Source organism: Bufo gargarizans, chromosome 3 (genome assembly GCF_014858855.1).
Source record: "Bufo gargarizans isolate SCDJY-AF-19 chromosome 3, ASM1485885v1, whole genome shotgun sequence".
Taxonomy (NCBI): Eukaryota; Metazoa; Chordata; class Amphibia; order Anura; family Bufonidae; genus Bufo; species Bufo gargarizans.
The window spans coordinates 221,788,258-221,813,893 of NC_058082.1; the positions used below are offsets into that span (position 1 = coordinate 221,788,258).

The following is a 25,636-nucleotide window of genomic DNA, read 5'->3' on the forward strand; positions in this document are numbered from 1 at the left end:
ATAGAGCAAGCAGGAAAAGGAGACAGTCTTGTCTTTTTCTTAGTGTTGTTATCTTTTAGTTTTCTTCAATTAAAACTTTATTTTTTTCAACTTGTTTTTCATGATACTCTAATTCAGTGTTTCCCAACCAGTGTGCCTCCAGCTGTTGCAAAACTACAACTCCCAGCACGCCCGGACAGCATTTGGCTGTGCAGCATGCTGGGAGTTGTAGTTTTGCAACAGCTGGAGGCACACTGGTTGGGAAACACTGCTCTAATTATTATTATTTTTTTAAACATTTATAAGTCCTAAAAGAGTTGGTGATTGTCTGGTCGCTTACATAACACACTGCACTACTTGTGCGCATTAACTGAGGTGTATAGGCAACCTAATAGGTCTTTGGCAGACCCGGAGATGCTTTTTAGGTCTTCACTTGCTATGGTAACCCACCGGCACCCCATAATCCCTTCCTCTAAAACTACTTCAATTTCAAGGCATCTAAAGAGTTGAATGTCTAGGAATGGCATTTTCAGACTGGATGTCACTTGACAGAGAAACCCACATTACAACTAGTATGGGAGTACTTCTTTAAGGAGTTTCCTAGTTTTACTTTAAGAAAGCTCATTCTAGGAATAAAAGGTTCTACATCAATTTAATATACTTTGGGAGATTTATCAAAACTGGTGTAAAGGGAAACTTAGTTGCCCATAACAACCAATTAGAGTCCATCTTTCATTTTTCAGAGTTCCTTTGGAAAATGAAAGGTGTAATCTGATTGGTTGCTATAGCCAATTAAGCCAGCACTTTTTTGAGGTGCTGATCGCGGATCCCATTCAAGTGAATGGGTCTGTGTCCACAGACGGTGGGCACATAGTTGCTACCTCTGCATTGCGGACCGCAATTTACGGTCTGCAGCACGGGCATGGCTGGCCCACGGTCGTGTGCATGAGCCCTTACACACACACTTAGCTCTTTGATGCTGTTGACTAGCATTGCCTTACCTATGTGCAGTTGTGCTTCTGAGGTATAAGTTATATTTCTCTTCAGCAGACAACCCATCCATCAGAAGGTAAAAAATAAGAAAGTTGCTCTGTCCTGAGGGTTGACTGATGAGACGGCTCTTCTCCAGCATATAAGTGTACAGTCTGGCTGAAATTCAAAAACACTTGTATAAAAACACATGTAGCAAACCACGGCTTTAGGGCTCGTTCACACGACCGTATTTCATTTTCAGTGTTTTGCGGGCCGTTTTTCCCAGATCCATTTTTCAGATATTTTTTTCCAGTAGTGTTTCCGGTTCCGTTCCGTTTTTCTGTATGGCATATACAGTATACAATAATTACATAGAAAAAATTGGACTGGGCATAACATTTTCAATAGATGGTTCTGCAAAAATGGAACTGATATGGAAGACATACGGAATACATTCCGTACGTGTACCTTTTTTTTTGCGGACCCATTGACTTGAATAGAGCCACGGAACTTGATTTGCGGGCAATAATGGGACATGTTCTATCTTTCAACGGAACAGAAAAGCCGAAATACGGAAACGGAATGCATACGGAGTACATAAAAAAAATTGCGGAACCATTGAAATGAATGGTTCCGTATACGGACCGTGTACAGAACGCAAAAAAACGGCCCGTATACGGAACGCAAAAAGCTTTTGTGTGAACGAGCCCTTAATCCTCACAGCTTTAATCCTTAGTCATCATACAGGTTCCCGTCCATGTTACCAGCACAAGTCATTATGACACTATGGAGAAAATACCTACCTGAAAATGTGAAAATTTAAATTTTTTATTATTTGTTGTACTTTACTGTATCAGTGGATCTGTATACACATCGCGCTACAGCAGTCAGGTCATGTCATTGCTATGGGGCCCTTGGAGAGAGTGGAGGTTTTTTCTCCTTCTATTTACCATTAGATAGTGAGGCCCTCTGCAGGACTTTCCTCTACAAAGTAACTGTATTTTTAACAAATAAGGGGGTTGGGGTTGAGATATGATCCAAGGTAATGGAAATCTTGCGGAGGGGAAAGAAGCAGACCATTATGGATTGCATGGTAAAACCTAGGACCATAATAGGGACCCAGTTTTATCTGTGTTATTGAATCCCTCTCTACTGTACATGCTTCTGTAAAGCTTATTCATCTATACATAAGAATAGAAAGGTCTCCCTGAGATTGAAGTGCAGCGCTCCCATTCTGATACCCAAATCCACACATCCATGCAGCATATCTAGGTGTCTTGGCAATACACTGGGCAGCCTTATTTTAAGGGCTCATGCACACAAACGTATTTTCTTTCCGCTTCCGTTCTGTATTGTTTTTTTGCGGACTGTATGCTGAACCATTCACTTCAATGGGGCTGTAGAAAATACAGAAGTTACTCCGTGTGAATTCCGTTTCTGTTTGTCTGCATGGCCGTTCTGTAAAAAATAGTGCATGTCCTATTATTGTCCGCAAATCAAGGTCCGAGGCCCAATTCAAGTCAATGGGTCCGCAAAAAATACGGAATGTACACGGAACACATCCGTATGTCATCCGTATTTCATCTGTATTTTGCGGATCCATACTGTAGAAATGCTATGCCCTGCCCATATTGCTCATGTGTTTGGTGATTAATAAGTTACTGTTTCTGTATACGATCCGCAAAAAAAACGGATCAAATGCGGAAACCATACGGATATATTTTGTGCAATAATGGAACGGAAGAGGACTTAAATATGAGGGAAAAAAAACTCAGATACGGAACAACTGATCAGTGAAAATGGACTGCAAAACAACAATGGTCGTGTGCACAAGCCCTAAGTAGGGATGATACTAATTTATAGGCCTAGTGGAATGTAATATCCTTAAGCAATATTTCCCTCTCTATTACAATGCTGAACTCCACAATGTTAAATACACAGTATTTCCTTCTGGTATAAATAATGCATCATTTGTAAATATTGATAAAATTAGCATTTTACTTTTAAAAAAATCTATTTTTCAGCCGTGTGCTTTGCATTGATTGCTTTAGGCTCATGCTTTTGATAGATACAGCCTTTCATTTAACATTTAAATCTCATACAGAAATGACTCTCCTATAACATGTGTCTGCCATCTTGTGGTAATCATTGGAAACACTCCAGAATTTGTCTTTTTTTATTATTGTTTTTTGTGTGAAGCAAAGTTTATGATATTTTTTAATGAACATTTTAAATACTCCCTTTGCACCAAATCAGCAGAAGGGATGACATAACCCTTATGTATTACTCTTTTTGGAAAGACACTGGAAGATAGCAAGATACCAGCAGCAAAATATTTCATTATGAAAGTTAAAAAGTATATCTGCTGCATTTTTGTGAGTACATTTCATATTACACCACTGCAGCTGCCTTATCCAATGACTTTTCTCAGCTGAAATCTGTGCTATGCAGTGTGCATACAGCCATGATCTCCAGTAAAGTGCTACCAAATGATTGCTATTGGTTTCTAGAATTATTTTAATGGCAGGCCTTATTTTGTACTAATCAATGCTTTTCTATTGTAATGTTCAGACTAATGTAATGCATGTTATTGTTACCTAGTGATTGGATGCTTTATGCAGCTCGATGACTCTTTAGATACACTACAATGTAAACCAATAGGGGTCAACGCATTGACAGCAGAAATTGCTGAGACACAGTAACATGCCAGATTGTCAATACTTATTATTGAGCTGGAAGTATTCAATTAACATGTAACTAATGTTTCTCAATGTGATTCCTGTTAACCATTACTTTAAAGGGAATAGCTAAGTGACTAAGGCTACCCTAACTAGTCATGAGACAGAAACTAAAAGCCAGTATAGCCTGTAGCAAACTTTTAGGACTATAGAGAATGTATCTCATCATGCACAATAACATGAAGCCTGTACAGAAGAGAACAGAGACTGCACTAGCCCCATGCACTGCCGCTTTTACGGAATAACATGCATCCACTAAAACTCCTGCAATATTTTTTAAATTAAAAAGTGATGATACACGACAGGTCTATTCAACAAGATGTTGTGATGCAGTGATGCCTTCACTAACACAGTTGTGGGGGAAAAACTAGCTTGCTTTTGCAGGAATCTGTAATGCAGAACTAGTTGCCATAAGATTTGCTATTTTCTCCCTATAATCTTCTTACACTGTCCCTCCCTATCACCTATTTTCTCCCTATAATCGTCTTATCCTGTCCTCCCTATTATCTATTCTCACCCTATAATCATCTTATCCTGTCCTCCCTATTATCTATTCTCACCCTATAATCTTCTTATACTGCCCCATCACCTATTCTATCTCTACAATCATCTTATCCTGCCCTCCCTATCATCTATTCTCTCCCTCTAATATTCTTATACTGCCCCCCTATCACCTATTATATATATTTAATCATCTTATCCTGCCCTCCATATCATCTATTCTCTCCCTCTAATCTTCTTATACTGCCCCCTATCACCTATTATATATCTCTATAATCATCTTATCCTGCCCTCCCTATCATCTATTCTCTCCCTATAATCTTCTTATACTGCCCCCTATCACCTATTCTATCTCTATAATCATCTTATCATTCCCTCCCTATCATCTATTCTCTCCCTCTAATCTTCTTATACTGCCCCATCACCTATTCTATCTCTATAATCATCTTATCCTTCCCTCCCTATCATCTATTCTCTCCCTAATAATCTTCTTATACTGCCCCTATCACCTATTCTATCTCTATAATCATCTTATCCTTCCCTCCCTATTATCTATTCTCTCCCTAATAATCTTCTTATACTGCCCCCATCACCTATTCTATCTCTAGAATCATCTTATCCTTCCCTCCCTATCATCTATTCTCTCCCTAATAATCTTCTTATACTGCCCTCCTATCACCTATTCTATCTCTATAATCATCTTATCCTTCCCTCCCTATTATCTATTCTCTCCCTAATAATCTTCTTATACTGCCCCCATCACCTATTCTATCTCTAGAATCTTCTTATGCTGTCCCTTTCTATCACTTTTCATCTCCCTATAATCTTATAATGTCCCTCCCTATCAGCTGTTCTCTCCCTATAATCTTCTTATACTGTCCCTAGCTCAGAGTTTCAGTCTGCAGAAGCAAATCCACAGCACAGCTTCCTGCCAGGTCACAAGTAGACAGCAGAATGACATTCTACTCGTCACCCCCCGCCTTCTGCCCCCCTGATTGGCTGATCGAGGCTGCCTATAAGGCTCCTTTCACATCACCGGTTCTCCTTTGCATTCTCCGGCTCCGTTGAGGAGCAGGAGAGCGTAAAGTACGGATTCTGCAGATAACTGAGACCTAACTTAGCAGTTCGGTGTCCCCTCAGAATGTGATTTTTGAGCGGAGACGAAAAGTCCTGCATGCTATTTGTTGTTCTGATCAGTGTTCCAGAGTACAAATACTGTACATCAGGGATGCCATACCTGCGTCACTCCAGCTGTTGTAAAACTACAACTCCCACCATGCCCTGCTGTAGGCTGATAGCTGTAGGCTGTCCGGGCACACTGGGAGTTGTAGGTTTGCAACAGCTGGAGGGACGCAGATTGGGGATCCCTGCTGTATATTATATTACTCCTATTATTCTCGGCCACTATATTGCGTCTATTTAGTAGTATATTATACATACATTTGCTGCCAACCCTTGAGTACTGTCAGCCATTGCTATGCTTTCTTCCAATGCCAAACTTGTTAGCATTGCCGACACAACAATTCTTACCTCCTAATAAAGTTGACGTCTTTTCACAAAAATGTAATTCAAGGAATTTAATAAAGCGACTAGATGAGTTGTTAAGTGTTGTTCTGGCATGACCAAAGGCTTCTAGTATTGTATTTACCTGTTAATTAAAAATCAGGGGATTTCATCACAAATATGCAATTAAACGTAGATGTTAGAAATAATAAGCTATCTTTATAATATATACCATAACAGTCGAGTCAAATTGTTTCCTTTAACCTCTTCATGGTTTTGCCCAAACTTTGCAAGATATAGGACCCAACAGCTGGACCAGAGCGGTGAATGCAGGAGGAGCTACCTAGAAACAGCAGCAGCCTCTCCCTGCGGCTCTCACACCGCAAAATCAGCGGTAGAAAAATCTGTAGCAGATTAGCAGCAGATAACTAGCTGAAAATGAGTTGTTTCGGGTTGCAGATTTCTAATTTGGTGGAGGTTTGAGAGGAGTTTTTAGAAGAGTGCTGGGTTGAGGTTTCTCTGCTTTCTATTGTCTTCTATGATATCTTCATTCAAATCTTCTTCCAACAAGTAATATGTCACTTCTCATCCTCTACTCGTTACACTGTGAGTACAATGTGGAGTTTTTAACATTAAAGTCAATGAGAAAACTGTTGGTGAGTGCTGGTTGTGGATTTAGGAGCTTAAAACGCCCATTTTCTGCAGCTGAATCAGTGCCAGATTAGTGGCAGATTTTAGCTATGTGAACATAGCCTCATAGAATAAAATGAAGCTTAAGTAGATCCTACAGGTTTGACCATCGCTCACTTCCCCTAAAGTTGGTCTCAGTAACTACCTTCTTTTCCACAACCCTACATTTACCCTGCCTTAGCAGTCTTGATTTTATCCGATTTTTGGAACAAATTTGGCAAAGCCACTGAGTTTTTGCCATGGCTTTACAAAATCACAGCTAAAAAGTGACTAAGCTAACATGTTTGAATATACATCCAGAGTTTCATCAAAGTGAAATGGACAAGGGCTCATATTTTTTGTCAATGCCCGTTCTGTTTTTTTTTGCGGCCTGTATACGTAACTAACTATTCACTTCAATGGAGTCTCAAAAAACAGAAATGACTCAGCGTGCATTCCATATCCATATTTTGGCAAGTTCGTTCCGCAATAAAATAGAACATGTCCTGTTCTTGTCCATTGTTACAATGGATCCGCAAAAAAAGGAAACAAGTAATTATAAGGCATAAATATAAAAAAAAAGAAATCAAAATGTCATTAGCCGGGCTATCGGGTATCCCCATAACTGATTTAACAATATTGCAATATTGTATATTTGAAATAAAATATGACTGGCTTAAGAAAATCATTAATACATGTCAAATACGATTATTTCGAAAAAGTCTACATTTTGTCTGTAGTACTAGCACTATGATTTACCAACAAAAATTGACATGAGACATATAAACAAAATCTACAATAAATAGTGACACTTTGCGCCTTTTTTTTTTTTCATTTCTGTGACTGTGAAGGGGTTAATCAATAAAAAGGGCCAAAACAATAGCTTTTTTCCCCAACTCTTTTTGGTTTCTGCCTCAGAAAAATAGATTTCCACGAAAGCAGACATGTTTATAGAAGAGAGTGGCCTGGGTCAGGCACAGGTTAGGTAAATCATCAATTCTGTTGAGGTGCAAAAATGAGATTTCAGATTGTTGAAAGATATTGGGGATACATTGTTTCAGAAATTATCTGGTGACCATCTGCCTTTCTCATTTGTTCAAATTTCCAAGAAGCAACAGCACATATTCTGTAATGAAAGCCTGCCGATAGTGATGTATATAGAAGGACTGCAAGCAGTGTAAAAAAGGGTTTGTGTAACTGACAAGAGCAATTATAAACTACATGTTATAAACTAACCTACAGATGCCTATAAGGCTCAACTCACATCACCACTGTGGTCAGCATGTAAGAGGGCTGAAAAGAAGTGATCCCCCTCTTACAAAAAAAAAAGCATGTATCCCTTAAAGGGTTTCTGTAGCTTTTTATTACTGATGATCTATCCTTTCAGCGGGCGGTTGTGCCCAGGCCAGTGATAGTAGTCAAGACGTCACTGGCCTGGGGGAAACAGCGAGAAGTCAGCGGTGTTACTGCCAGCGTCGCTGCCTTCTTAAACAGCTGATCCAAAGAATAGATCATCAAAAATAAAATGCTACAGAAACCCTTTAGGTTACATTGCTGATATGGGTTACCGCTTAACCCTATTTTGGTGGTCAGTCCACCTACATAACACCTGTTATGTGACTGTTGTTATACCTTTAAGTGTTTGTTATTAACATTCCATTTTATATGCACTTGAAAGAGTCGCCTCACTTCAGAAAATAGCATTTATCATGTAGACATAGTTAATGCAAGGCACTTACTAATGTATTGTGATTGTCCATATTGCTTCCTTTGCTGCCTTTAATCATCTTCCATCGTATTATTCACTGCTCGATTCCAGGGGTTATGATCACCCTACAATCCAGCAGCAGTGGCCGTGCTTGCATACTATAGGTAAAGGCTCCAGCCTCTCTGGTGGCCAGGACCACGGTAGCATACATACTCCAGCACTTTTTCCGATACTGTGCAAGCACGGCCACTACTGCTGGATTGCAGTTTGGTTGTAATCCCTGGATACAACCAGATACATTATGTGATGTAAAAATGAATCAAGCCAGCAAAGGAGACAATATGGTCATTTCAGTACATGCCTCACTTCAGCTTGGGCATTAGATAACCCCCAAAAAGTAGTAACAAAGGGATAACTCACATGTTTAATCTTTGAATGCAGAGAGTTTTTCTTGGAACTACACCGGAGGGTCAAGTGTTTTACTATATGTCTGCAGGCTTCTGTCTTGCCAGAACCACTTTCACCACTAGGAACAAAATATACAGAACTTCATCAACATATTTGGACGAAAATACAAGAATGTTGCAATACTGTAGTTTCTTAAAGGGGTTTTTCAGCTTCATAAATAGTTTTTCAAATCAGTTATACAGTCAAAAATAACAAAAGGAGTTTCCTCATCTTTACAATCCTTCATTGCTCTCACGTCAATGGTTTTATGCCCGCCTTCTCCAAAGTCAACGTTTACTTGGCTCCAATGATGAAGTGTCATTTCTACATGTGACCACTGCATCCAATCAATTACTGTATTTGTGAGATTAGTGAAGTTAACATATCACCTCTACAGCCAGTGAATGGCGTAGACCATGTTCACATCACTGAGATGTTTTCCATTCTTCTGACCCTTCAGAAGAACAGGAAAATGTAAAAAAAAAAAAGTATTCTTTATCATTTTGCATCCATTTGTCTCTGTTCCGTCAGTGATCCATTATTTTTGAAAAATAATGGATCTCTCACAAAAAAGACAAAACATGCAAAATAAGCAGAAGGAATGCTCAAAATAAAGGATCAGTTTAAAAAAAATCTGTTCTTCTAACGATTAGAAAAATAGAAAACAAAACGGTGATGTGAACACAGCCTTACATGGCCATGTGCTGAAGTAACATGACATCAGTGTAGCTACGGTAGGTACAAAACAAATAGCATCAGCAACCAGGGAACTACAGAAGCAGGTGACTGAAACGTTGAACACATCAACAAGTCTGTCAGATGATTATTGCTGTGTTCCTGACCCCTAAAGGTAGGTTCTTACATACGAGAACTTTACACTGTGAACAAATCCAGCAAAAAAAAACTAAAAAATACTCAGGTCTTGCCACATAACACTTGAGGAAGTGACTTAAAAGGGTTAAGCGGCTATCTATTCATCTATTTGTCCATCCATACATTTATTGTCTATCTATTTATCTACTGTGTGCACAATTATTAGTCACGGCGACTATTTTAACCATATCATCATTTTCATGCATATTTTCCAACTCCAAGCTGTATAAATGTGAATGGTTATTGGATTGATGGATATCAGGTGATGTGTATTTGTGTAATGAGGGAAAGTGTAGCCTGAGGAGATGAATACCCTGTATCAAGGTGTGCATAATTATTAAGCAGCTTGTTTTCCTCTGGCGAAATGAGCCAAAAAAGAGATTTAACTGAAGTTAAAAATTGTTAAAAGTCTTCGAGAGGGATGCAGCATTCTTGAAATGGCTAATAGACTAAACAAAAATATAAACGCAACACTTTCAGTTTTGCTCCTATTTTGCATGAGCTGAACTCAAATATCTGAAATACCTTGGCCATGTCTGAGCACTGAACACCTTGTACTTCTGGGCACTCAAGGGAGGTTGCAGTTCTGGTTTCTTGGTTGCTCTACGTTTGATTCTTCTCAAATCTTTGGCAGTTAATTTGTGTTAAAATGTTTAATGGTTATGTGATCATGCCCCAATATACACTGAACAAAAATATAAACGCTACACTTTCGGTTTTGCTCCCATTTTGCATGAGCTGAACTCAAATATCTGAAACATGTTCTACATACACAAAAGACCCATTATTCTCAAATATTGTTCACAAATCTGTCTAAATCTGTGTTACTGAGCTTTTCTCTTTTGCCGAGATAATCCATCTCACCTCACAGGTGTGGCATATCAAGGTGCTGATTAGACAGCATGAATATTGCACAGATGTGCCTTAGACTGCCCACAATAAAAGTCCACTCTGAAATGTGCAGCACAATGCGACAGATATCGCAACGTTTGAGGAAGCGTGCAGTTGGCATGCTGTCTGCAGGAATGTCTACCAGAGCTGTTGCCTGTGCAATGAATGTCCATTTCTCTACCATAAGCCGTCTCCAAAGGCAGTACAATTTGGCAGTACATTCAACCGGCCTCACAATCTCAGACCACGTGTAACCACACCAGCCCAGGACCTCCATATCCAGCATGTTCACCTCCATGGTCGTCTGAGACCAGCCACCCGGACAGCCTCAGCAACAATCGGTTTGCATAACCAAAGAATTTCTGCACAAACTTTTAGAAACCGTCTCAGGGAAGCTTATCTGCATGCTTGTCATCCTCATTCGGTTCCGGACCTGACTGCAGTTCGTTGTCATAACCAACTTGAGTGGGCAAATGCTCACATTCAATGGCGTCTGGCATGTTGGAGAGGTGTTCTGTTCATGGATGAGTCCCGGTTTTCACTGTTCAGGGCAGATGGCAGACAGCGTGTGTGGCGTCGTGTAGGTGAGCGGTTTGCTGACATCAACGTTGTGGATCGAGTGGCCCATGGTGGTGGGGGGGATATGGTATGGGCAGGCGTATTTTATGGACAACGGACACAGGTGCATTTTATTGATTCCATTTTGAATGCACAGAGATACCGTTACGAGATCCTGAGGCCCATTGTTGTGCCATTCATCCACGACCATCACCTCATGCTGCAGCATGATAATGCACGGCCCCATATTACAAGGATCTGTACACAATTCCTGGAAGCTAAAAACTTCCCAGTTATTGCATGGCCAGCATACTCACCGGACATGTCACCCATTGAGCATGTTTGGGATGCTCTGGATCGACGTATACGACAGCGTGTTCCAGTTCCTGCCAATATTCAGCAACTTCGCACAGATATTGAAGAGGAGTGGACCAACATTCCACAGGCCACAATCAACAACCTGATCAACTATATGCGACGGAGATGTGTTGCACTGTGTGAGGCAAATGGTGGCCACACCAGATACTGACTGGTTTTCTGAACCCCCCTTCCCCCCAGTAAGGCAAAACTGTGCACATTTCAGAGTGGCCTTTTATTGTTGGCAGTCTAAGGCACACCTGTGCAATATTCATGCTGTCTGATCAGCACCTTGATATGCCACACTTGTGAGGTGGGATGGATTATCTCAGCAAAGGAGAAGTGCTCACTAACACAGATTTAGACACATTTGTGAACAATATTTGAGAATAATGGATCTTTTGTATATGAAGAAAATATTTCAGATCTTTGAGTTCAGCTCATGCAAAATGGGAGCAAAACCGAAAGTGTAACGTTTATATTTTTGTTCAGTGTATATTGGGGCATGATCACATAACCATTAAACATTTTAACACAAATTAACTGCCAAAGATTTGAGAAGAATCAAACGTAGAGCAACCAAGAAACCAGAACTGCAACCTCCCTTGAGTGCCCAGTAGTACAAGGTGTTCAGTGCTCAGACATGGCCAAGGTAAGGAAGCCTGAAACCCAACCACCAGCAAGATACAAAAGTCAAAACTGGGCCAAAAACATTTGAAGAAACATTTTTCAAAGGTTTTATGGACTGATCAGATAAGAGTGACTCTTGACAGACTAGATGTATGGGCCCATGGCTGGATCAGCAATGGGCACAGAGCTCTACTCTGAAGACACTTTCTTTACTTTCTTATACACACTAAATCACTGTATCAATGAAAAGCTCCATATCTTTCTAATATGCTTTGTGTATTAATTCTTCATTATTCTTGGAATTAGATAGAACCTCCTCCCCACCCCATTTGTCAGTTTCCACCCGTGAAGACTGCCTGGCACCCAGTGAATGGTATCAAGTAACCGTGAGTTATGGTTTACAACCATGTTTTTTTCTGCATCATAGATGTAATCTTTAATATGCAGATTAAGTTTCATCATATTGCCCTTGCTGATCTCTGATTAACTGTGTGTACACTATATGATTATACACTGAGGTGTAGGCACAGGATATTTATTGTTGATGTGTATTGTGTACACAAGTGTATTATTTTCTATTTTGGGGCTTTGTGTATCTTTTTTAAATGTATCTAGTAAAGGTTAAATTTTAGAAGGTCAATTTTTCAGTGATATTTTTTTGAGATATAGGATTGTATTAAGTCTAGGCAACTCTCTCTGAGCTAAACAGCCATTGTGGTACATCATTGGAAACATTTGAAACATAACCCGAAAAATACCTTTAATAGCTTTCTTGAAATCATACAGCCACATTTCCAACCTCTATGGGTGGCTAACAAAGTACATCATGCTACCAATATGAAATATTGTGGAGCTGTAGAGCCACCTAGTGACAAATAACAAATATTACAGACAAATCATCTTTGCAAATAGCTGCACTTTCACCTCAGCCCTATTATTTCCATTATTCTTCTCCTTTATATGAGCAGAAGAACACAAATAACGGAAGTGCTGGATTCTACACATATGTACCTGACAGGAACGGAGCCTAACAGATCCTATTGACAATTATGTAATCCGTTTGGGAGACCAATTTTTAGTAGACTTTTCTCTCCGCTATTTTTTACAAACTCTGTGATGGATCCCCAGAATGGAGCCTCCAACACAAATGTGAACATGACCTTAGAATGACTCAGCATTATATACAGCATGGAATATATACACTTATTGAGGAAAGAATTAATGAGAAGGATACACCAAGACGTTTTTGGAATTGAATGAAACTTTCTATGTGTGAATGTAATGATGATATATGACAGTGATTGTAGTAAAAAACTAATGGATGTGTTTATTGGGGAAAACTGCGCAATTGAAAGGAGGCTCTAGTACCCTGTTGGGCCACCTCTAACCTGGATACAAGATGAGATATGGTTGGGCATAGAGGCATACAGGTTCCCCTATGGTTTTTGGCAGCGTTTATTGCAGGTGGTCCTGGAGATCCTGCATACTTGTACGTTTCCAAAGTTGGCATCCCAGCTGGTCCCATAAATGATCGATTGTCAATAAATCTGGTGACTGGACTGGTCAAGGGAGTGTTGCAATCTAATGAAGACATTCCTGGGAAACCCTTGCTGTGAATGGGGCATTATCCTGCTGATATATGCCAATTGGAAGCTCTGCGATGAGAAGACACACATGTCCTGCAATTGTCTCTAAGCTGCTAGTGTCCCTGGTATCAGGGGTACACCACCAATGAGGCCAGGTGAGGAGATTGCCTTAGGCAGTACCAGGTAGAGGCAAGAGGGAGGCAGCAGAAGGGCCATGGGCAATGAGCGCTTTCATTGTAGAAACGCTCATCTCTACATATTCAGCTGCATTGCTGTACCCAGGACAGCAAAATAGTTGAATGCTGCGACAGGGCATAGGACTGATGTCTCTCTGGCCCACCACTTCCTCTCATAGGCTTTAGTCCTAGTTCCTGTAGCCTATCAGAGGCCGGTGTCATCATTATCAAGCTGAGCTCTCTGAGCCAGGCTGCGTAGAGCCTAGAAGAAGTCTGTGTCTTGCACTGCATCGCTGACAGCAGAATGGAGGTATTTAAGTTTATTATTTTTATTTGGCAGCATGGTGTTTGGCCACAATAAGGTGAGGGCCATTATTTTGTAATTGGAGGAATTAGGACATTGCAGCTGTAAAAAGGAGAATTTTTGTACTGGCACACATTATAAGGGGGCTACTATGGGGACATTAGTTGTACTGGGGGCACTAAAAGAGGGTAGTTTTTTTGTACTGACACACATTATAAGGGAACATTTTTGTACTGGCACATAAGGGGCATTTTTTGTACTTACGCACATTGTAAGCGAGCATTTTTTGTACTGGCACACGTTATAAGGGAGCATGTTTGTACTGGCACACATTCTAAGTTGGCCACTATGGGGGCATTTCTTCTACATGAGGCACTGAAAGTTTTTTTTTGTACATGTCATAAGGGAGCATTGTTTATATTGGCACACATAAGAGGGTATTTTTGTACTGCCACACATTATAAGGGAGCATTTTTGTACTGGCACACATTGCAAAAGCTGCTTGTGATTGTAGGTGGATCAAAGGATCTTCTCTACTGGATCTCTCTACTAGTGGTCCGTGTGAGCCCTCCAAAGCCTGTTTGTTGTGTTTGTGTGCCCTCAGGTAACCACTGCTCTCAACACCTTCTTACAGCTAGGTCAGAATGGGTCAGTGGGACTTGAAAGACATGTACTGTCCCTGCCCATAACAGCTAGTCCTGCACAGTGAGAATTGCAATTATTTTTTAAATGGACAGCTGGGCAAAAGTATAAATATTGAAATTTTGGTTTAAGGCACAGAACTGTGCCACGATTATCACAACTAAGTCATACAGTGCGGCAGCAACTGCACCGCCAGCAAAGTGGACAGAAGGGGGTTCAGCTTGTAAACACCCCACAGTATATAGTATAACACCCCACGGTATACTTTAAATAGTATAACACCCTCCGATCCTCATAGCATATAGTATACAACATCCCACAGTATACAGTATACAGAATAACACCCCACAGTATATTGTATATAGTATACTACCCAATAGTGTACACTATATAGTATAACACTCCACAGTATACAATATATTGTACAACAACCCACAGTATACGGTATATACTATAAAACCACACAGTATAAATTATATAGTACAACACTCCACAGTATACAGTATATAGTAAAACATTTCACAGTATGCAGTATATAGTATAACACTCCACAGTATGCAATAGACCAAAGTCTGCATTATATAGTATTACACCCTACAATATGCAGTAACCCACTGCATGCAATATACAGTATAGAACCCCACAGTATGCAGTAGCCCACAGTATGCAGTATGCAGTATAACACCCCACAGTATGTAATAGCCCACACTATGCCACATACATAGTATAACACCCCCAGCGCCGCATAGTGTAAAAAACCAAACAGTTTGCAGTATGCAGTATACAATATAACACAGTATAAAGTATAACACCCCACAATATACACAATATATTGTAACACCCCACAGTATACTGTACATAGTATACCACCCCAGCCCCTCATCATATATAGTATACAACACCCCACAGTATGCAGTATATAGTATAACACCCCACAGTATTGTTTTTTTTCTGGTAAATATAAAAAAAAAACTATGCCACATTCCCAGCCCATCATAATGTATAGTGTACAAAACCCCACAGTTTGCAGTATACAATATGCAATATGACACCCCGCAGTATAAAGTATAACACCCCACAATATATAATAAATAACATCTCACAGTATAATGTGTACAGTATAACACTCCCAACCCTTCATAATCTTTAGTATACAACACCTCACAGTATACAGTATGTTGTATAACACTCCACAGTATAAACGCTAACACCCCACAGTATATAGTATAACACTCCACAGTATGCAGTAGCCCACAATATAAAGTATAACACTGCACAGTATGCAGTAGCCCACATTATGAAGTATACAGTATAGCAACCCACAGTATGCAGTAGAACACATTATGCAGTAAATAGTATAACACCTCACAGTATGCCATAGCCCACAGTATACAGAATAACAACCCACAGTATGCAGTAGCCACAGTATGCAGTATACAGTATAACACCACATAGTATGCAGTACCCCACAGTATGTAGTATGTAGTATAACAACCAACAGTATGCAGTGCCCCACAGTGTGCAGTATACAGTATGGCACCCCACAGTATGCAATAGCCCACAGTATATAGTATAACACCCCACAGTAAGAAGTAGCCCACACTATGTAGTATAAAGAATAACACCAAATAGCCTAAAGTATGCAGCATATAGTATATCATTCACAATATGCAGTGAACCACAGTATACAGTAAACAAAAAACAAACAAAAAGTATGCAGTAGCCCACAGTATGCAGTATATAGTATAATACCACATAGTATGCAGTAGCCCACAGTATGCAGTATGTATACAGTGTAACATGTAGTGCAGGAAATGAAACGTTTTCCTGTTTTACTGTATTTAGGCCTCTTTCACACTTGCGTTGTCCGGATCCGGCGTGTACTCCACTTGCCGGAATTACACGCCTGATCCGGAAAAACGCAAGTGAACTGAAAGCATTTGAAGACGGATCCGTCTTCAAAATGCTTTCAGTGTTACTATGGCAGCTATTAAAGTCCTGGTTGCCATAGTACGAGCGGGGAAGCAGGGGAGCGGTATACTTACAGTCCGTGCGGCTCCCGGGGCGCTCCAGAATGACGTCAGAGCGCCCCATGCGCGTGGATGACGTGCCATGCTATCACGTCATCCATGCGCCTGGGGCGCCCTGACGTTACTCTGAAGCGCCCCGGGAGCCGCACGGACGGTAAGTATGCTGCTCCCCCGCTCCCCACTACACTTTACCATGGCTGCCAGGACTTTAGCATCCTGGCAGCCATGGTAACCACTCTAAAAAAGCTAAACGTCGGATCCGGCAATGCGCCGAAACGACTTTTAGCTTAAGGCCGGATCCGGTTTAATGCCTTTCAATGGGCATTAATTCTGGATCCGCCCTTGCGGCAAGTCTTCAGGATTTTTGGCCGGAGCAAAAAGCGCAGCATGCTGCGGTATTTTCTCCGGCCAAAAAACGTTCCGGTCCGGAACTGAAGACATCCTGATGCATCCTGAACGGATTTCACTCCATTCAGAATGCATTAGGATAAAACTGATCAGGATTCTTCCGGCATAGAGCCCCGACGATGGAACTCTATGCCGGAAGAAGAGAACGCAGGTGTGAAAGAGCCCTAACATAGTTTATTTTCATTGTCCACACCTATAACATCCAATTATAGTTAGCCATGTATGCAATTTCTGGAGTGTAGCTAAAAACAAACTTGGGGAAAGTGGGGTTATGAAAGAAGGGGCTTTTCTACCAACCACTCAGATCCCTGGTTCTAAAATAGACCATAACTTTTCATCTTGGGTTGGTTTGGTATACAGTCACACATAGCATGAAACGGTTATAGCTAAATTGCTAGTGTATTGTCTGTAACTTAAAGACAGAGATGGAGCTTAAATGTGTTTCCCATCTACAAACACAGTAAATACTGCTATTGACAGCTTACTTTTGAAATAATTTAGTATAGGCGCCAGAAAAATCTGTCTTTTGTGTTATGTGCATTTAAATACACAGATTCCAAATCATTTCTCTACTGTAAAACACAGATTGCAAATCAGTATGAAATTATTCCCTACCTTCACCCGACAACAGTAATATAAGGATGAAGGAAAGGCTGGTAAAAGATTTCTGCCTACTGTATTATGTGGATTTAAATACTATATGCAGAAGCAAAAAAGTCCTTTTAAGTGTGAAATACACTTTATAAACCTTGTATGAGATTATTATCACCCAGAACAGATGTTGGTGCCATAAATTGTTTATGCTATAATGCAATGCATTTACCACACAAATATATATATATACATACATACAAATATATATATATATATATATATATATATATATATATATATATATATATACAGGGAGTGCAGAATTATTAGGCAAGTTGTATTTTGGAGGATTAATTTTATTATTGAACAACAACCATGTTCTCAATGAACCCAAAAAACTCATTAATATCAAAGCTGAATATTTTTGGAAGTAGTTTTTAGTTTGTTTTTAGTTTTAGCTATTTTAGGGGGATATCTGTGTGTGCAGGTGACTATTACTGTGCATAATTATTAGGCAACTTAACAAAAAACAAATATATACCCATTTCAATTATTTATTTTTACCAGTGAAACCAATATAACATCTCAACATTCACAAATATACATTTCTGACATTCAAAAACAAAACAAAAACAAATCAGTGACCAATATAGCCACCTTTCTTTGCAAGGACACTCAAAAGCCTGCCATCCATGGATTCTGTCAGTGTTTTGATCTGTTCACCATCAACATTGCGTGCAGCAGCAACCACAGCCTCCCAGACACTGTTCAGAGAGGTGTACTGTTTTCCCTCCTTGTAAATCTCACATTTGATGATGGACCACAGGTTCTCAATGGGGTTTAGATCAGGTGAACAAGGAGGCCATGTCATTTGATTTTCTTCTTTTATACCCTTTCTTGCCAGCCACGTTGTGGAGTACTTGGACGCGTGTGATGGAGCATTGTCCTGCATGAAAATCATGTTTTTCTTGAAGGATGCAGACTTCTTCCTCTACCACTTGAATAAGGTGTCTTCCAGAAACTGGCAGTAGGACTGGGAGTTGAGCTTGACTCCATCCTCAACCCGAAAAGGCCCCACAAGCTCATCTTTGATGATACCAGTCCAAACCAGTACTCCACCTCCACCTTGCTGGCGTCTGAGTCGGACTGGAGCTCTCTGCCCAATCCAGCCATCTGGCCCATCAAGACTCACTCTCATTTCATCAGTCCATAAAACCTTAGAAAAATCAGTCTTGAGATATTTCTTGGCCCAGTCTTGACGTTTTTAGCTTGTGTGTCTTGTTCAGTGGTGGTCGTCTTTCAGCCTTTCTTACCTTGGCCATGTTTCTGAGTATTGCACACCTTGTGCTTTTGGGCACTCCAGTGATGTTGCAGCTCTGAAATATGGCCAAACTGGTGGCAAGTGGCATCTTGGCAGCTGCACGCTTGACTTTTCTCAGTTCATGGGCAGTTATTTTGCGCCTTGGTTTTTCCACACGCTTTTTGCGACCCTGTTGACTATTTTGAATGAAACGCTTGATTGTTCGATGATCACGCTTCAGAAGCTTTGCAATTTTAAGAGTGCTGCATCCCTCTGCAAGATATCTCACTATTTTTGACTTTTCTGAGCCTGTCAAGTCCTTCTTTTGACCCATTTTGCCAAAAGAAAAGGAAGTTGCCTAATAATTATGCACACCTGATATAGGGTGTTGATGTCATTAGACCACACCCCTTCTCATTACAGAGATGCACATCACCTAATATGCTTAATTGGTAGTAGGCAAGTTCTGCAGCAGCTGTATGCAGACCTTCTCTGTAGCTCTATGCCCCAGCACCTCAAAGGTTTCACTGATCAAAATCCTTCCTATTTTTTGCAATTATTTATTTCTATTCTGTCTCAACACTGCCCTTATAACACGAGAATAGAGGAAGGGGCAAAGTACCCCGAAACGCGTTTGGTGAAAGACCCCCTGACCAACCACATAATCTATACGCTGGAACTATAAAGGCTTTTTCCACCCAAGAATTTGAGTATTCCGTGAGTAACCAAGTCCTGACACGCCGGCGACTAAAGCACACAGCACGAGGATATAAAGTACCGTGGTTCAAGTAAGCTGGCGTGGGAGAAGGCGATCTGAATCTCAGGGAGTACCGGCTCTGAGAAGCTACGGAGCGGTACCCAGAGCACTTCAGAGGCACGGTAGTGGAGAATTTAACAGCTACGGCACGATCTTTTGGACAGCAAGTACAGCAGCAAGAAAATTATCGCTGCGCAGTGAGTATAGCGGGACGCCGCGTTAATACACTCACTAAGGGTTAACTATCCAAACTGTAGTATCCCAAACCCTTAAGAGGGAACTTGAAGTGGGGGTCAAAAAGGACTTTTTGAGAAGATTATCTTCAGTTACAAGATCTGTATCAGCAATTAGTCTGGATTCAACCCCATTGTCCACATATTCTTATGGACTTGTCAGTCTCATAGCTATAGTGCGGTATTTTACCAGAGGGAACTTGAAGTGGGGGTCAAAAAGGACTTTTTGAGAAGATTATCTTCAGTTACAAGATCTGTATCAGCAATTAGTCTGGATTCAACCCCATTGTCCACATATTCTTATGGACTTGTCAGTCTCATAGCTATAGTGCGGTATTTTACCATTTAGCGATTTATTGTACAATTTTAGGTAGTATTTTAGTGTTTTATAAGTCTTACTGATGTCCAATTATATTGTTTTATAAGTCATGATTATGCTTCTATATGTTTAAATAAACTGTATGATTCTACATAAAGTGAGAGTGCCCAGTATTCTTATCTTTACTTTGCTTTCGGCACTGAATCCATCTATCCACCCTCATCATCAGTTCAACACATAATTATGTTCTGCTCCTGCTACAAGGGCTTACGTTCTGCTCCTTCCGCAAGGGCACCTCCCTGCCTGCTGCCCCACTGATTGACTGATGAGGCTGTTTTCCAGCATCCGAGCCAAACAGGGCAAACCATTTCTCCTACTTCCTCCCAGGATTCATGTAAGCAATCTTCTTCTCCCTCCCTCATGGTTTTTCCGCGGACATGTGCAGTAAAAATGGTGCTGTCTGCCATTTTACTGGGTTCATCTGAAGTAGAGTTGAGCAGACACCTGGATGTTCGGGTTCGCCGGGTTCAGCCAAACTTTGCAAAAAAGTTTGAGTCTGGGACCCGAACTTGACCCCGAACCCAAGCCCCATTGAAGTCAATGGGGACCCGAACTTTGGAGCACTAAAATGGCTCTAAAAAAGTCATGGAAAGGGCTATAGGGCTGCAAAAGGCAGTTAAATGTGGTTAAGAGCATGGCAAGTGCTCTGCAAACAAATGTTGATAGGGAAATGACTTAAAATAACATAAAATACATAAAAAATAAAAATAATAATCTTGATCTAAGAGGAGGAGGTCCATATGGAGTAGGAGGTTGAGGAGGTGGTGGATGTGGCGGTGTAGGTGGAAGCGGTGGTGGAAGAGGAGGAGGTAGCCAACATTGGTTTTTGGTTTTGTTTTTTACTTAATATTAATTTTGTTTTTTTGTTAAAATTTGGGTAGACCCCAAAACATTGGGAAATATAAAAAAATTAACAAAGAGAAAGTGTGCTGAAGTACAACAATGGCTGGGTGAGGGCGGTATACATGTCTATTCTGCACAAGGTACGGACAAGTCCTGTGCGATCCCTGCCTGGTTAATTTTAATGAATGTGAGCTTGTCCACATTGGCTGTGGACAGGTCGCTGCATGTGTCTGTGATACCCCCTCCTGCCGTGCTAAACAAACGTTCATACAATACACTGGCTGCAGGAAAGGCCAGCACCTCCAAGGCGTAAAGGGAAAGCTCAGGCCATGTGCCCAATTTGGAGACCCAGAAGTTGAAGGGGGCAGACCCATCAGTCAACACGTGTAGGCATGTGCACACATACTGCTCCACCCTGTTACTGAAATGCTGCCTTCTGCTAAGATGTTCCATATCAGCTGGTGGTTCTGGTTGTTGTGGCGTGCTGACAAAGCTTTTCCACATTTTGGCCATGCTAACCCTGCCTTCTGAGGTGCTGGCGGTGCCCCAGTTGCATTGGCGACCTCTTCCTCCTTCTCAGCCTTGTGCTTTCACTGAGCCCCCGCTGTCAGGTGGGAATGCCATCAGCAGTGCGTCGAGCAGCGTGCGGTTGTATTTGCGCATCTTGCGATCAGTAACAGACGTTTTTACTAAATTTAGTTCCCTGTCCGCTATGTAGAGCAGGGGTATATCACAGCCACAAATTGGTGAATGTCACCCAACAATGTAACAGACGAATTAGTGACATGTATTTCCCTGTTCACTATGTAGAGCAGGGGTATATCACAGCCAAAAATTTGGGAATGTCACACAACAATGTAACAGACAAATTAGTGAAATGACTATTAAAATAACAAAATACATGGCAGTGTAGGTGGAGGAGGAGGAGGTAGCCAACCCTGGAATTATTATTTTTTTATTATTATTATTTTTTGTTGTTGTTTAAATTAGGGTACACCCCAAAACATTGGGAATATAAAAAAATAAAACAATGAGAAAGTGTGCTGGAGTATAACAATGGCTGGGTGAGTCCAGTATACATGTCTATTCTGCGTAAGGTACGGACAAGTCCTGTGGGATCCATGCCTGGTTAATTTTAATGAACATGAGCTTGTCCACATTTGCAAAAAAAAAAACTGCTGTGCTAAGCAAACGTTCAGACAATACACTGGCTGCATGAAAGGCCAGCACCTCCAAGCCATGTGCCCAGTTTAGAGACCCAGAAGTTGAAGGAGGCAGACCCATCAGTAAGTACGTTTAGGTGTGTCCACACATACTGCTCCCCCATGTCGCACGTCCTTGTGATGTCCACGATCCAATTGGATATCTTCCCTATCAACTTTCGATGTTCTTTTATGCGCCTACCATGGTGATCATGGGTAACAGGGAATCAGGGTTCCATGCCGGAGAGGGAGCCTGAGAAAAGGATACCACATCCAAGGGAGATCAATGGATGAAATGCGATCGAGCGGAAATGTGGGACAAGTTTTTAAAGTGGAAGCATCCAAGTAAAGGAGGGGGCGCGTGGCAATTACCTACTCCAGACTCTAGGAGGTAGTGACAATAAATAACAATACAGGACTCTTAAGATGCCCTGTTATTGGAATGATTAATAAAAAATTACAGGGAATGTCACTGCAGTATTTTGGATTTGGAAACGTTAGACAGGAGAGGCCCTGCTGCCTCTTTGTTGACTCTAGATAACTTCTGCCTGATCGCACGATCCAATTGGATATTTTCGCTATCAACTTTCAATGTTCTTTTATGCGCCTACCATGGTAATCACGGGTAACGGGGAATCAGGGTTCCATGCCGGAGAGGGAGCCTGAGAATGGGATACCACATCCAAGGGAGGCCAATGGCTGAAAAGTGATGGGCAAAAATGTGGGACAAGTTATTAAATTCAGCACATGTGCCAGGCAAGGGATGTGTGTCAAACCGGCTAGGCCCAGAGCTGCTATGAAATTTAGACCATTATTGCACACCACCAGGCCGGGCTTGAGGCTCACTGGCACCAACCACTCATCAGTCTGTTGTTTCATGCCCGTCAACAGCTCTTGCACAGTGTGGGGTTTGTCCTCCAAATAGATATGTTTCAAAACTGCCTGCTGTCGTTTACCCCTGGCTGTGTTGAAGTTAGTTGTGAAGGTGTTACACTGACCGGATGAGGAGGCGGTAGAGGATGAGGAAGCAGAGTAGGAGGAGGAAGCAACAAGAGGCAAAGAGAAACGCTCTGCAATCCTCGGTGGTGGAAGGACATGCGCCAAACTGCTATCCACCTCAGGTCCAGCCGCTACTGCATTTACCCAGTGTGCTGTTAGGGAGATATAACGTCCCTGACCGTGCTTACTGGTCCACATATCCATAGTTATGTGGACCTTGCCACAGATGGCATTGTGCAGTGCACACCTGCTTTTGTCCCCCACTTGGTTGTGCAGTGAAGGGATGGCTCGCCTGGAAAAGTAGTGGCAGCTGGGCACAACGTACTGTGGGACAGCCACCGCCATCAAATTCTTAAAACTGTCCGTGTCCACCAGACTGAATGACAGCATTTCAAAGGCCAGGAATTTGGAAATACTGGCATTCAGGGCCAGGGATCGTGGGTGGGTAGGGGGGTACTTCCTCTTTCGCTCCAGTGTTTGGGAGATAGACAGCTGAACGCTTCCATGGGACATTGTGGAGATGCTTGGTGACTGAGGTGGTAGCGTTGCTGGCACATCCTGTTTGCGGGGTGGCAGGTGCCACTGTCACTTCAGAAGGGGATAGAGGCAGAGACTGCAGCAGAAGAGGAGCCTTTCTTGGTTTTTGAGGTGACTACTCCACTGCAGCTCGTGCTTTGCGCTTACAGTCAGGTTCATAAATATTAGGACATCGACACAATTCTAAAATTTTTGGCTCTATACACCACCACAATGAATTTGAAATGAAACTAACAAGATGTGCTTTAACTGAAGACTGTCAGCTTTAGGCCTCATGCACACGACCGTTGTGTGCATCCGTGTCCGTTGTTCCATTTTCAGTGATTTTCTGTGGACCCATTGACTTTCAATGGGTCAGTTGAAAATTCTGTAAAATGCACCGTTTGTCATCCACGTCCGTGATCCGTGTTTCATGTCCATCAAAAAAATAGGACCTGTCCTATTTTTTTGACGGACAACAGTTCGCTGACCCATTCAAGTCAATGGGTCCGTGAAAAAACACGGAGGCACACAAGATTGTCATCCGCGTCCGTGATCCGTGTCCGTTTCTTTCCTATCATTTTCAAGGCAAACTTGACTTAGATTTTTTTTCCTTTTCTGGTCTGGTGATCCTCCAAAAATCAAGGAAGACACACGGAAGAAAAAACGAACACGGATCACGGAGCAACGGAACCCCGTTTTGCGGACCGTTAAAAAATACTGTGTGCATGAGGCCTTAATTTGAGGGTATTTACATCCAAATCAGGTGAACGGTGTAGGAATTACAACAGTTTGCATATGTGCCTCCCACGTCTTCTGGCCTCACCATTCGTAGAGCGGCATTCGGGCCTACCAAATAACGCTGAAGGTTCTTTCGCCTACTCGCACCTGAGGAAGGTGTTTCACTTGTGCATGTAGCTGGCACAGATGGACCACATCCTCTCCACCAACACAAGCACCAGTACTTCATGGTCACAAAAAATGTGAATTTGTCAACCAACAATGTAAATGCAGTATTGTCTGGTTTTATTGGACTGTCAGAAATGCAGCACAGGCCGCAAATGTACTATCTATCACAAAAAGGGTGTTTTTTTAAAACAAAAATATAACAGCGGTATTTAATGGGTTATTGGACAGTCAGAAATGCAACACAGGCTGCAAATGTGCTATCTAGCACAAAAAGGGTGTTTTTTTTAAAACAATATAACAGCAGTATTTAACGTTTGTATTGGACTGTCAGAAATGCAGCGCAGGCCGCAAATGTACTATCTAGCACAAAAAGGGTGTTTTTTTCAAACAAAAATATAACAGCAGTATTTAACAGTTGTATTGGACTGTCAGAAATGCAGTGCAGGCTGCAAATGTACTATCTAGCACAAAAAGTTTTTTTTTTTTTTTCAAACAAAAATATAACAGCAGTATTTAACGGTTGTATTGGACTGTCAAGAATGCAGCGCATGCCCCAAATGTACTATCTAGCACAAAAAGAGTGTTTTTTTCAAAAAAAATATAACAGCAGTATTTAACGGTTGTATTGGACTGTCAGAAATGCAGCGCAGGCCGCAAATGTACTTTCTAGCACAAAAAGTGAGGGTTTTTTTCAAACAACAACGTAACAGCAGTATTTAACGCTTGTATTGGACTGTCAGAAATGCAGAGCATGCCAAAAATGTACTATCTCGCACAAAAAGTGAGTTTTTTTCAAAGGACAATGTAACAGCAGTATTTAACAGTTTTATCGGACTGTCAGAAATGCAGTGCAGGCCACAAATGTACTATCTATCACAAAAAGGGTGTTTTTTTCAAACAACAATATAACAGCTGTATTTAACAGTTGTATT

At 41.2% G+C, this 25,636-nt stretch overlaps 1 protein-coding gene across 1 annotated transcript in view; it reads right to left on the minus strand.

Annotated features, from left to right (window-relative positions):
* MYO16 (myosin XVI) overlaps positions 1-25,636 on the minus strand; it is a 482,244-nt gene that overhangs the window by 358,829 nt on the left and 97,779 nt on the right. The window contains exons 13-15 of the mRNA XM_044285559.1: positions 8,491-8,596; positions 5,721-5,838; positions 981-1,128 (exon numbers count right to left, since the gene is read on the minus strand). Of these exons, the coding sequence (XP_044141494.1) occupies positions 981-1,128; positions 5,721-5,838; positions 8,491-8,596 (372 nt within the window). The remainder of the gene's footprint in view (positions 1-980; positions 1,129-5,720; positions 5,839-8,490; positions 8,597-25,636) is intronic.